Source organism: Bos mutus, chromosome 1, assembly GCF_027580195.1.
Source record: "Bos mutus isolate GX-2022 chromosome 1, NWIPB_WYAK_1.1, whole genome shotgun sequence".
NCBI lineage: Eukaryota > Metazoa > Chordata > Mammalia > Artiodactyla > Bovidae > Bos > Bos mutus.
In genome coordinates, this window is record NC_091617.1 from 132970708 (window position 1) to 132984892 (window position 14185).

Below are 14185 nucleotides of genomic sequence, written 5' to 3' on the forward strand. Positions count from 1 at the left end.
CATGGAACAACAGACTGGTTCCAAATAGGAAAAGGAGTACGTCAAGGCTGCATATTGTCACCCTGCTTATTTAACTTATATGCAGAGTACATCATGAGAAACACTGGGCTGGAGGAAGCACAAGCTGGAATCAAGATTGCCGGGAGAAATGTCAATAACCTCAGAAATGCAGATGACACCACCCTTATGGCAGAAAGTGAAGAGGAACTAAAAAGCCTCTTGATGAAAGTGAAAGTGGAGAGTGAAAAAGTTGGCTTAAAGCTCAACATTCAGAAAACGAAGATCATGGCATCCGGTCCCATCACTTCATGGGAAATAGATGGGGAAACAGTGGAAACTGTGTCAGACTTTATTTTTTTGGGCTCCAAAATCACTGCAGATGGTGACTGCAGCCATGAAATTAAAAGACGCTTACTCCTTGGAAGGAAAGTTATGTCCAACCTAGATAGCATATTCAAAAGCAGAGACATTACTTTGCCAACAAAGGTCCGTCTAGTCAAAGCTATGGTTTTTCCTGTGGTCATGTATGGATGTGAGAGTTGGACTGTGAAGAAAGCTGAGCGCCCAAGAATTGATGCTTTTGAACTGTGGTGTTGGAAAAGACTCTTGAGAGTCCCTTGGACTGCAAGGAGAGCCAACCAGTCCATTCTGAAGGAGATCAGCCCTGGGATTTCTTTGGAAGGAATGATGCTAAAGCTGAAACTCCAGTACTTTGGCCACCTCATGCGAAGAGTTGACTCATTGGAAAAACTCTGATGCTGGGAGGGATTGGGGTCAGGAAGAGAAGGGGACGACAGAGGATGAGATGGCTGGATGGCATCACTGACTCAATGGATGTGAGCCTGAGTGAACTCCAGGAGTTGGTGATGGACAGGGAGGCCTGGCATGCTGTGACTCATGGGGTCACAAAGAGTCGGACACGACTGAGCGACTGAACTGAACTGAAATGTTTTTAAAAAATATTTTATTTTTAAACAAGTTTCAATATCTAGAAACGTTTCAAGATTACTACCAAAAATGCCTATACATTCTTTATCAAGATACTCCATTTAAATTCTTAAAAATTGTCACAGAAATGCTCTATAGGGATCATATATATTACCCAGTTGTCATGCCTCTTTAATGCCCTTCAATCTGGAACAGCTGTTGGTCTACTTAACTTTCATGACTTTGAAATTTCAAGATCATAGGTTAGGCATTTAATAAAGCATATCTCAATTTTAATTTTTCTGATGTTTCCTCATGATAAGACCCAAGTTATACATTTTGAACAGAGTATCTGAAATGCTATGTTTTTTCACTGCATCTTCTTAAGTGTCTGTTATTGGTGGTGTGAACTCTAAACATTTGATTCAGATGGTGTTTCCAGATTTCTCTGTAAAGTTACTTTCTCCTCTTTTTGTAATACATATTTTGGAGGAAATACTTTGAGGCTATGTAAGATCCCCATTTCTCTCTCCAGTTTCACCCTAAGTACAAGCATCCATTATGTTTCTTAACTATTAATCTGATGGTCACCAAATAGTGATTTTTCACATCCGTGTAAACTCCACAGTTCCTATCTTATTCAATAGATTATAATCTGTTACCATCAGTATATATTAAGTTCTAAATTATCCTATATTTGGACACTGGGAAGTCCTTCAAGCTGAGTATTGTGTTCTTTTGGTATATTACCATTATTCTTTGAGTACTTTCTGGCACAAAACAATGTACATACTTCCTCTGTCTAGGCTCTGGAAGGGGCCATTTAGCTAGTGAGTCCTGGTTGCTTTTAGTATAGAAGAGAATATAGAATCCAAGATCTGAGTGCCAGGTGTATTTTTTGCTACATGGGTGCCATTGCTTTGAGGCACTCTCAGCTCATATTTATTTATCTCTTTTTATATTGAAAACCACAAGTTTCACACTGATACCTCCAATTCTGGTTCAATTTTTTTAAACATGGAGAGGCTATTTATTCAACAGAAACTTTGAAGACAAAGCCTCAGAAGTCTGAGGGGATACATTTTCCTTATTTCTACTTCAGTTCACATAATTCATTCTAGCTTTCATGCTTTCCATATTTGTACCTCCTTTTCCAAAAGCTTCCATTATCTCCAATATAATTTTCAATATCTCTATGTATATAGCTAATATCCCAATCATATTGGGTTTCCAGCTCCTTCACCTGTGAGTCTCAATTCCTGCTAGGGTTTACTTCTCTAGGTCAGGATATCTACCTAAACTGGGCCTGCCAAATGGCCTTTTGGAGAAAGAAGGAAGTAAGGAAGCCAAGAGAGGTTTTTTGTTTGTTTATACAGAAGGGAGGGAAGATATTGGAAAGAAAAATCAAGAGGAAAAACCAGGTTATTTTCCTAAAATGGAAATTAATCACCTTTGGGTCATGTGTGTGCATCTGTGTACATCCTTCTCTCCCCCCACCCCTACCCCCATACACAGAATGACTGCTTATTGCTCTAAGGCAGTAAATTCCATCACAAATGTCTGGGAGGCCCATCTAATGTAACTACTGCTGACCTCATTGGTCAGTTTCCCTTCTTTATCAAATGCTCTTCTAAAATTCCACCTGCCCTATTGACACAAGCCCTTTGTATGTACTACTTATGTTTCTTGGTGCTCTAACCTACCGTATGCATTTGGTTGACTTATTCTTCAAATCTCTGCTGGAGCCCATCTCCTCTGAAAGCTCTCCTTAATTCCCCTAGATCTAATAAGGCTGTTTTTCTCATGTATTATTTTCTTCATGCTGTCACAGAACACAGTGACTCTCAGCTGTCAATTATGCACTTATTTGTGTGTGCATCTGACTGAGCTTCCCTTTCCTCATTCAGTTGTGAGTAATGTGAGAACAGTAATGCTGTCTCTTTTCAATCCTAATTGTGCCTCCAGATTGTAGCCCAGGATTGGCACATAGTAGATGATCAATAAATATTTTTCATGTGAATAAGTTGCATTTTTACAAAAATAAATAGTTTAGTCATCAAACATGATAATTTTCTCTATTTTGAATAAAAGGCAAAACATGGAAGAATAATATGGTAAAATATATCCTGAAAACTGTTAGGTTTAGGAGTTTATACAGTTCATCATTTAGAAGAAACACATACAGAGTCACAACAGATGATCTAAATAATGTGTGCAGGACAATAACATAGGAAGCTTTACATCTAAGAAACTTTCAATGTAAGGTATATACAGATTGGATGTTTGGTTCACATTATTATTTATGTGACTCAAGGTCATTAAAACGTCAGTCTTTCCAAATGTAGAATAGCGTTCCATTCAAAACTCATATGTGAGTGTATATGTATTACTAGGTAGTTTTAGGTAGATCACTGAACAAAGTGATCTTAAGTTGAAATAAAAGACATTTGAAAAGAGCCAAGATTTTTTAAAGACAAATGAAGATATCTTAATTTATCCAAACAGTAAAACTCTTGCTAAAATTAATATAATCAGAATAATACTGAAAGTAAAACTTTTAATAAAGTTACTATAATTAGAATAATATGGTTGGGCATAAGAATAAATAAGTTGACCAATGGAGGAGATTTTAGAATCAAAACATTGTGTATGTAAGGAACTTAACATATGACAAGAATGACATATGAGCCAATAAAATATGGAAAATATCTTCAATAAATGGTGTTGATATAATTTTCTATATTTACCTGCATAAAAACACAATAAAAATATATGTCCTAACATATTCAAAATCATATTTGAGAATAGCCCTGGTGTCTACCAACAAGAGAATGGATAAATAAACATAGACTGTTACAGTAATTAAGAAAAAACTACCGCTTCACTCAGCAACAGGAAAGGATCTCATACTCAGAATGCTAAAAGAAAGCAGTCAGGCATGAAGAGCATCCTGATACCATTTATGAGGAGTTCTAGAAGAGACAAAAGAAACCTATATTTGAAAAAAAGTCAGAACAGCGGGCACCTCTGCATTTGGGACAGAGGAAGGACATGAGGGAACTTCCTGGTATGACGACCAAGTTTTCTATTTTGATAGAATTTTGGGTCACATAGTTGTATACATTTGTTAAAACTCTGTAAATGTACACTTAAGATCTGTGTACTTCCTTATGCAAATTTTGCCTTAATCAAGTAAAGCAGTATAAACAAATATATATACCCTCATTAAAAGACATATGCTAAAGTGTTTACGGGTGACGTGTGCACATGTCTACAACTTTTCTGGAAATATATCAACAAAATAGGGTGGAGTGATGAATCGATAGAGGAATGGATTAAATAAATAGTTACATGATAAATCAAACTTATCAAGATAATAAAATAGTATAGGAAATTTTAAAAAGCATTTTATAACCTTGGGATGGAGAAAACTTTTAGAATAAGCCAAAAAATCCAACAAGTAGAGAAAAAGATAGATATTTTTGACCAAATGAATATGAACCACTTATGCAAGCCAAAGGGTATCATAAATAATATCAAAAAGACAAGTGTATTTTTTTTTTTAATACAAAAAAGAATCGTACTGGGACTTCCTTGGTGATTCAGTGGTTAAGAGTTTGCCTTCCAATGCAGGGGACATAGTTCGATCCTTGGTCTGGTAACTGCTGCTGCTAAGTCACTTAAGTCGAGTCCGACTCTGTGCAACCCCACAGACGGCAGCCCACCAGGCTCCCCCGTCCCTGGGATTCTCCAGGCAAGAACACTGGAGTGGGTTGCCATTTCCTTCTCCAATGCATGAAAGTGAAAAGTGAAAGGGAAGTCGCTCAGTTGTGTCCAACTCTTAGCGACCCCATGGACTGCAGCCTACCACGCTCCTCCGTCCATGGGATTTTCCAGGCAAGAGTACTGGAATGGGGTGCCATACTGTGGGGCAACTAAGCCTGAGTGCTGCAATGAAGATGCAGAGCCGACAAAAAGAAAAAAATAATCTTTGTAAAAAAGAATTGTACTTTTTTGTGCAGGAAAACATGAAGGAACTAATTGTATCATATATGGCAGAAAAAGGGTAAATATCTCTACTATAAAAAGAATTCCTATACATTTCTAAGAAACCAGAAAGTAACCCAATAGAAAAATAGGTAAATACATGTATAGATAATTAGTGAAAGAAAAAACATGAATCCCAATAACTATGCAAAAAGATCTCTAGGAGTCAGTTGAAAATTCAATGAAAAGAAAACGAGTTATCATTTTTCATCTTTGGATTAGCAAATTTTAAAACATTGCTTACATCCAGTGCTGGTGAAGATGTTAGAAGATGGGCACCATATATCCCTAGTGGAGTGTGAAGGTTTACAAGCTTTCAAAGTAGCAACCTGGAGTAAGAATCCCCAAGAGAATCACAAGACACAGAAAAACAGGCACAGTGTGATCCCATTTTTATAAAATAAAAATTTCTTTTTGAACAAAGATAAAAGTGTGAAAGCAGACACATCTAACTGTTGAAACTGATGCTTCAGAACAGGAGTTGGTAAACCATTGCCTAAGTACCAAATCTGGCAGGTCACCTGCTTTTTTACAGCCCAGGGGCTAGGAATGGCATTCATACATTTTTAAAGGGTTACATTTTAAATGGTTATATAATCATGTACATAATATCCTCATTTGGCCTCTTAGCCAGCAAAGTCTAAAATATTTTCTATATGGCACTTTAGGAAAAGTTCACCAAACCCTTCTTTAAGGGAATTGTAGGTTCTTATTTATCCTTTTTTCTTCTCTGTATTGTTCTGACTTTTATAATAATCAGGTATTGTTTTTGCAAGTTTAAGGGATATAACTGGTGGGTAGATTAGGAAGATCAGTCACTTTTGATGCTGTTATGAATAGATGTATGAAGACAAAAGGAAACCAGGGAGACTCATTAGGAAGCTACTGTAACAGTCCAGGTGAGAGAGAATGGTGCTTTGGAATAGGGTGGGGTCACAGTAGAGATGTGAGAGTTGGATCATAAAGAAGGCTGAGCGCCAAAGAATTGATGCTTTCAAACTGTGGTGTTGGACAAGACTCTTGAGAGTCCCTTGGACAGCAAGGAGATCCAACCAGTCAATCCTAAGCAAAATCAACCCTGAATGCTGATTGGGAGAACTGATGTTGAACCTGAAGCTCCAATACTTTGGTCACCTGATGCAAAGAGCTGACTTATTGGAAAAGATCCTGATGCTGGGAAAGATTTAAGGCAGGAGGAGAAGGGGACGACAGAGGATGAGATGGTTGGATGACATCACCAACTCAATGGACATGAATTTAAGCAAACTCCAGGAGATGATGAAGGACAGGGAAGCCTGGTGTGTTGCAGTCCATGTGGTAGCAAAGTCAGACATGTGACTGAACAACAGCAGAGATGAGAAGAAAGGGGCAGACTTTGTAGAAACCTATAGGAATAGGGCAGGGCTTCTCTGGTGGCTCAATGGTAAAGAATCTGCCTGCCAATACAAGCGATACAGGTTTGATCCTTGGGTCGGCAAGATCCCCTGGAGAAGGAAACAGCAGCCTGCTCCAATATTCTTGCCTGAGAAATCTCATGGACAGAGGAGCCTGGTGGGCTACAGTCCATGAGGTCACAAAAGAGTTGGACACAACTTAACGACTAAACAACAATAACATAGGATTAGTGGAAGGATTGAACTTGGATGGGGAGGCAGAGAGAGAACTCAAGACTGATTCTAGGCTTCACCATTAGGAATGGTGCAACCACTGAGTTGAAGAGATGGGGGAGAGGAGATTGGAGAGTAAATCAAGAGCTCTATTTAGGACCTATTAAGTTCTAAAGGGAATTGTGTGAACTAGGCAGTTGAACACAGATGATTATAGCTGTTCAGGCTGTGGAGGAGGAGGCTGAGATAGAAATACAAATTTGACGGTACTCATCATGTTGTTCAATTACCAAGTCATGATACTTATAGCTTTCTGGAAGTAATGGAGACAGAGAAGAGGACTGAGGCAGGACATAGATGGGCTCCAGGTTAGGCATTTACAACTGGCCTCCTGTTTACAATTCATGGGTAAGAATAAAAGTGGGCTGCAGGCTGGACACTTACAACTAGTCTCCTGTTTGCACTGCCTGAGACAGAAGATAGGTGGGCCCCAGGTAGGCATTTTTGATCAGTCTCCTATTTGCTCTCCAAAATGGAAGTAACAACAGAAACAGAAATAGCCAGGCTTTGTCTCTTGTGGGCACCTTAAAATAACCATCATGGCAGGAACAGAGAAGGGCCAAATTTTGTTTCAGTATAAGATCAAGAGATCACATGTTTCCCTCCTTGGGGCAAGGGAGACACTACACATGCACAGAGAGATTCTTTGGGGGTCAAAAGTCAGGGGATACCAGGTCATAATCAGTTTTACTTCTATCCTCCCAGACACTTTTTTGTTGAAATCCATCTTGGCTGAGGAGCACATGCGTGCCTAGAGGAGGGTCACAGAGTTCGGCCACGTGTCTTACTGCATGTACTCTGCTTTTGCAAAAAAATGTTTTATTTTTCTCTTTACCTTCCACCTCTTCATCAGAATTGTTTCTTGTCAAGTGAAGTAAGGACTGAGGATTTAGGCTCTAGTCACACTCTGTGGTCAAGTGGTTAGGACGCCTGGTCAGGGAACTAAAGTCTGACTTCCAACTACCACTTACTGCTGCTGCTTACTGCAAGCTTCCACTAGCTGCTGCATGTGCCCCAAATCAGGACCAGGAATCTACCTGATGACACAGTGCTCAACCCAACTGGAGCCCGCTCCCTGTAGATGATGTCTTTTATGCCATTGACCAAATGTTTGGACTCCCCCAAATCATCCTTTTTCAAAACATCCTCTTTCATTGGCCAGGAAGAGCATGGCTTCAGAGGAGACACCAACACTTCCTCACAGCCTGTGCCCTAACATTTGTCTGAACAACCAGTGGCTGTCATTTCTCCTGGACGAATGGTCCACCCAGCATTTGGCTTCCCCAGAGGACAAATGAGCTCTGGTCCCAGTCCCTCCCTGCATGCCCCACCATGGGTCCTCATTATGTGCAGCCACTTTTTACTCCTGCCACACTTTGACCTGAAAAGACCCAGAAGGACTCACCAAGGAGCTGGTGTAGGTGGGATCTGAGGTGTCATCCTGGAGGTAGCGGGAAAGGCCAAAGTCGGACACCTTGCATACCAAGTTACTGTTGACCAGAATGTTCCTTGCAGCTAGGTCCCGGTGCACGTAGTTCATCTCCGCCAGGTACTTCATGCCCGCGGCAATGCCCCTCAGCATCCCCACCAGCTGGATCACCGTGAACTGTCCGTCATTTTGCTGTAATAAGACACCAAAGGCATCCAGATCAAGACTGGCTTCAGTGGTTACAAGGAAGCCAAGCTGCCACGGTCCCACTGCTAGTCACTTTTGTCAGTGCTGGACTAAGCTGCTTCCACCCCCTCCCGGCCCCACTCCCATTCTCTTACCTCTCCTCCAATACTCTGCCTTCTTCTGGCCAAGCCTTGTGGATTTCATCTTCAAGTTACATCTCAAAGCCATTCACTCCTCTCTGCCTTCACTGCCACCATTTTAACCAAGTCATCTTCATCCATCACCTGTAACAGCCTCCCTCCACCTGCTCCCCTCTGAAATCCCTTCTCTAAGGGAAGTTAGAGCCATCCTTGTAAGACATAAATCCAGTCATGTCACTGGCTGGCTTAAAGCACTCTACTGGCCTCCTATTGCATTAAGGGAAAGTGCCAATCTCCTCAGCTTGGCCCACAGGGCCCCAGGGGATCACCTTATGCTACTTGTACTCCATGCTGAAGGCACAGTGCCTGATGACCTTTCAATTCCCTCCCTGGCCAAGCCTTTCCTGCCTCAGGGCCCTGATACAGGCTCTTCTCTGCTTCTCCCCCACAGTCAACACCCACTTGCCTCAAATCTCCACTTAAATGTCACCTCCTCATAGAGGAGTGTCCCTATAAGCAGTTCCCTCCCCAACCCATAATTAGCACGTTCATATTACTATCTTCCAGTGCATGCTCTTACTTTCCTTCTCAGCTCATATCACAAGGTGTAGCTGTATGTGTGGATGGCTGTGTGTCTGCCTGTCTCTGCTGCTCTGAGATAAGAACTCTGTCTCTTGTGGTTGCCATAGCATTCCCAGTGCTGACGACGTTTGAGTAGACAGATGCAGCTCAACAAACATTTGCTGGATGAATGACTGGTACGTTACTTCCTGGCCCCAGAATTAAATGTTAAGATGTTTTCCTGGACACTGGGATAACACATGTGCCTCAGAGGGCTGGTTGGTCAGAAGAAGTGCATGCACCACGTCTGGCTTGTGGACCTTCCCAGTAAATGGGAGCTGTTGCTGTCCCACCTCCTGCCAACCTGAAGCGTTTCTTCTTTCCCATAAGTTTCTTACCTGGCTGCCCTCCCTCCTCCATGGTTACAGACAGCTTGTCAGTGAATGAATGTGTGCCTTGCTCCACCTCCCCAAAGCCACTGTGTTTGGACATTGCCCACCCACACTGGTTACATCAGTGGACCCTGGACCGTGCTGCCAAGAACACATTTTCCCAATCAGTCCAGCCCCAGCTGCTCCCTAAAGTGCTGTGGGTTATGTAAGTACAGCATGGTCCAGGCACTGAGGTGCTCTGACTGAGGGAGAAGTGGGAGGAGCCAAGATACCCTGGGTTAGTCTAGTTATTGCTGAACACAAACCTTGGACAAAGCAGCCTCTCCCTCTGCCCCAGGGTCCTCCTGTGAAATACAGGAAGCATAAACAATGTGAGGAGCTCCCATTTATTGAGCATCTACTGTCTGTGAGATGGCATACAATGCACTCACATGCATTATCTCACTAACATGTATGGGACACATCATTAGGCATGTGGTTCTGCAAAAGTAATTTTCTACACAAAAATAAGTAAGGAAAAATAAAACAGCTGTTATCAAAATGTTACACATTTTTTTATTCAGGAAAAAATCCAACAATTGAAAAGTTTAACAATGGTGGCACTAATTGTTGAAGACTCTGTTCCTCATGCAAGATTGGTTATGCCCCTCGGTCAACTGAAGGAGGGGAGCAAACTGGCACTCCCTCTACTCCTTCCTGAGTGCACCTCCTCCACCGGAAGGAGGTCCCCGCAAACACACTGAGTCTGACACACTCCAAGTTTCAATTTCTCACTCAAACCTTAACCACCTCCCAATCTGCCCAGAATGCTTTCCCGCAATATTTGCTTCTAACCAACTCCAAAAGAAAATGCAGGGCTGCTTTTTGGAAACTGATTGGTTTTCAGCACATGGTGCCCATCTGCCAGAGCTGGATGTGCTGTGAGTGATGCAAATCTTCTTTACTAATGAACTTCACTCCACACCTCCTTAAGAAGCTTTCCCCAGCACCATCATTTCTCTAAGTGGGTCTCTGGGGATCTGCCTCCCCAGAAAGTTGTCATGCAACTTTCGTATATTAGAAAATGTATTTCAGCCACAAGCCACAAGGGTCAATTTTTTTCAATTCAGTTTGTTACTTCTCCTTTGTAAGTGGAGACAACAATGTGGTTAAAAATAAATGTCTCCCTACAGAAGCCCACTTGCAGACAGATGTTGGGGAGGGCACTGATGGCAGCTGGAAGCAGTTCTGCCAAGAGCAGCATTGAAAGCATTTGCAGATTTGTGTCTGTGTTTCCACTTTAAGTCATTAAAGACTTCACTGAGCTGCTTCGTTTTCTGATTGGAATATTTAGATCAGTCATCTTACACATTCTGGTGTCAACAAATGACAAGAAATGGTTAAAAGTCCAGGCTTTGGAGCCAGACAGATCATGGTGGGTCTGAGCTCCATCTCTCACTGGCTGCATGCCCTTGGGTAGGTTATTTAACCGCCAGAGCAGTGATTACCACATCTGTAAAGTAAGAGTACAGTGAATCTCTTTTCTTTAGATTTGAGATTCAAGGTTAAATGAGATAATACATATGGAGGGATTGGCTCAGTGCCTCATGAATACTAAGATATAGTGTATAGTGAAGTCGCTCAGTCGTGTCCGACTCTTTGCGACCCCGTGGACTGTAGCCTACCAGGTTTCTCCGTCCATGGGGTTCTCCAGGCAAGAATACTGGAGTGGCTTACCATTTCCTTCTCCAGGGGATCTTCCCAACCCAGGGATCGAACCCGGGTCTCCCGCATTGGAGGCAGACGCTTTAACCTCTGAGCCACCAGGGAAGTGATAGCAGCCACTATTGCTGACATTATCAGTAAGGCCATAATGTCTTACTAACCAGGTCTCCCATGAACCCCACGTGCCTGGCGAGAGACACGGAAGACACCTCAGGCCAAGACTGTAGGTTCCTCCTGGCCTCTTTGGTGTGTGGGGCAGATATCTTAGAATCACTGTCCTCAGAGATCCTAGTTCGCTGAGAATTCAGAGTTTAGCAGGTTGGCACACCCACCCAAACTGTCAGTCAGTCAGTCAGTCAGTTCAGTCGCTCAGTCGTGTCTGACTCTTTGCAAGCCCATGGACTGCAGCACGCCAGGCTTCCTTGTCTATCACCAACTCCTGGAGCTTGCTCAAACTCATGTCCATCAAGTTGGTGATGCCATCCAACCATTGCATCATCTGTCGTCCCCTTCTCTTCCCACCTTCCATCATCCCCAGCATCAGGGTCTTTTCCAATGAGTCAGTTTTTCACATCAGGTGGCCAAAATATTGAAGTTTCAGCTTCAGCATCAGCCTTTCCAATGAATATTCAGGACTGATTTCCTTTAGGATGAACTGATTGGATCTCCTTGCAGTCCAAGGGACTCTTAAGGGTCTTCTCCAACACCACAGTTCAAAAGCATCAATTCTTCAGCACTTAGCTTTCTTTATAGTTCAACTCTCACATCCATACACAACTGCTGGAAAAACCATGGCTTTGACTAGATGGACCTTTGTTGACAAAGTAATGTCTCTGCTTTTTAATATGCTGTCTAGGTTGATCATAACTTTTCTTCAAAGGAGCAAGCATCTTTTAATTTCATGGCTGCAGACACCATCTGCAGGGATTTTGGAACCCAAGAAAATAAAGTCTTTCACTGTTTCCATTGTTTCCCCATCTATTTCCCATGAAGTGATGGGACCAGATGCCATGATCTTCATTTTCTGAATGTTGAGTTTTAAGCCAACTTTTTCACCCTCCTCTTTCATTTTCATCAAGAGGCTCTTTAGTTCTTCTTCGCTTTCTGCCATAAGGGTGGTGTCACCTGCATATCTAAGGTTATTGATATTTTTCCCAGCGATCTTGATTCCAGCTTGTGCTTCATCCAGCCCAGCGTTTCTCATGATGTACTCTGCATATAAGTTAAATAAGCAGGGTGACAACATACAGCCTTGACCTGTATTTGGTCAATTTGGAATCAGTCTGATGTTCCATGTCCAGTTCTACCTGTTGCTTGCTGACCTGTATACAGATTTCTCAGGAGGCAGGTCAGGTGGTCTGGTATTCCCATCTCTTTCAGAATTTTCCACAGTTTGTTGTGATCCACAGAGTCAAAGGCTTTGGCATAGTCAATAAAGCAGATGTTTTTCTGGAACTCTCTCGCTTTTTCTATGATCCAACAGATGTTGGCAATTTAATGTCTGGTTCCTCTGCCTTTTCTAAATCCAGCATCTTGAACATCTGGAAGTTCATGGTTCATGTACTGTTGAAGCCTGGCTTGGAGAATTTTGAGCATTACTTTGCTAGTGTGTGAGATGACTGCAATTGTGTGGTAATTTGAACATTCCTTGGCATTGCCTGTCTTTAGGATTGGAATGAAAACTGACCTTTTCCAGTCCTGTGGCCACTGCTGAGTTTTCCAAATTTGCTGGCATATTGGGCACAACACTTTCATAGCATCATCTTTTAGGATTTGAAACAGCTCAAATTTCCATCACCCCCACTAGCTTTGTTCGTAGTGATGCTTCCTATGGCCCACTTGACTTCACATTCCGGGATGTCTGGCTCTAGGTCAGTGATCACACCATCGTGATTATCTGGGTCATGAAGATCTTTTTTGTATAGTTTGTCTGTGTATTCTTGCCACCTCTTAATATCTTCTGCTTCTGTTAGGTCCATACCATTTCTGTCCTTTATTGAGCCCATCTTTGCATGAAATGTTCCCTTGATATCTCTATTTTTCTTGAAGAGATCTCTAGTCTTTTACATTCGATTGTTTTCCTTTATTTCTTTGCATTGATCGCTAAGAAAGGCTTTTGTATCTCTCCTTGCTATTCTTTGGAATTCTGCATTCAAATAGATATATATTTCCTTTTCTCCTTTGCCTTTAGCTTGTCTTCTTTTCTCAGCTATTTGTAAGGCCTCCTCAGACAACCATTTTGCCTTCCTGCATTTCTTTTTCTTGTGGATGATCTTGATCACTGCCTCTTGTACAATGTCATGAACCTCCATCCATAGTTCTCCAGGCACTCTATCAGAATCCCTTGAATCTATTTGGCACTTCTACTGTATAATTGTTAGGGATATGATTTAGGTTATACCTGAGTCATCTAGTGGTTTTCCTTACTTTCTTCAATGTAAGTCTGAATTTGGCAATAAGGAGTTCATGATCTGAGCCACAGTCAGCTCATAGTCTTGTTTTTGCTGGCTATATAGAGCTTCTCCATCTTTGGCTGCAAAGAATATAATCAATCTGATTTTCGTATTGACCATCTGGTGATGTCCATATGTAGTCTTCTCTTGTGTTGCTGGAAGAGGGTGTTTGCTATGACGAGTGCATTCTCTTGGCAAAACTCTATTAGCCTTTGACCTACTTCATTTTGTACTCCAAAGGCAAATTTGCCTGTTACTCCAAGTATCTCTTGACTTCCTACTTTTGTATTCAAGTCCTCTATAATGAAAAGAACCTTTTCTTTGGGTGTTAGTTCTAGAAGGTCTTGTAAGTCTTCAACCGTTCAATTTCAACTTCTTCAGCATTCCTCGTTGGGGCATAGACTTGGATTAGTGTGATATTGAATGGTTTGCCTTGGAAACAAACAGAGATCATTCTGTTGTTTTTGAGATTGCATCCAAGTACTGTATTTTGGACTCTTTTGTTGACTATGATGGCTACTGTTTCTTCTAAGGGATTTTTGCCCACAGTAGTAGATATAATGGTCATATTAGTTAAATTTCACCCAATCCAGTCTATTTTAGTTCACTGATTCCTAAAATGTCAATATTCACTCTTGCCATGTCCTGTTTGAGCACTTCCAATTTGCCTTGATTCATG

At 41.7% G+C, this 14185-nt stretch overlaps 1 protein-coding gene and 1 non-coding gene across 2 annotated transcripts in view; both read right to left on the reverse strand.

Annotated features, from left to right (window-relative positions):
* EPHB1 (EPH receptor B1) overlaps positions 1-14185 on the reverse strand; it is a 462138-nt gene that overhangs the window by 47437 nt on the left and 400516 nt on the right. Inside the window, exon 12 of the mRNA XM_070385976.1 lies at positions 8047-8262. Coding sequence (XP_070242077.1) covers positions 8047-8262 — 216 coding nt within the window. The remainder of the gene's footprint in view (positions 1-8046; positions 8263-14185) is intronic.
* Positions 11087-11158, reverse strand: TRNAW-CCA (transfer RNA tryptophan (anticodon CCA)). Its single transcript has one exon. It is a non-coding gene; the product is annotated as a tRNA-Trp (tRNA).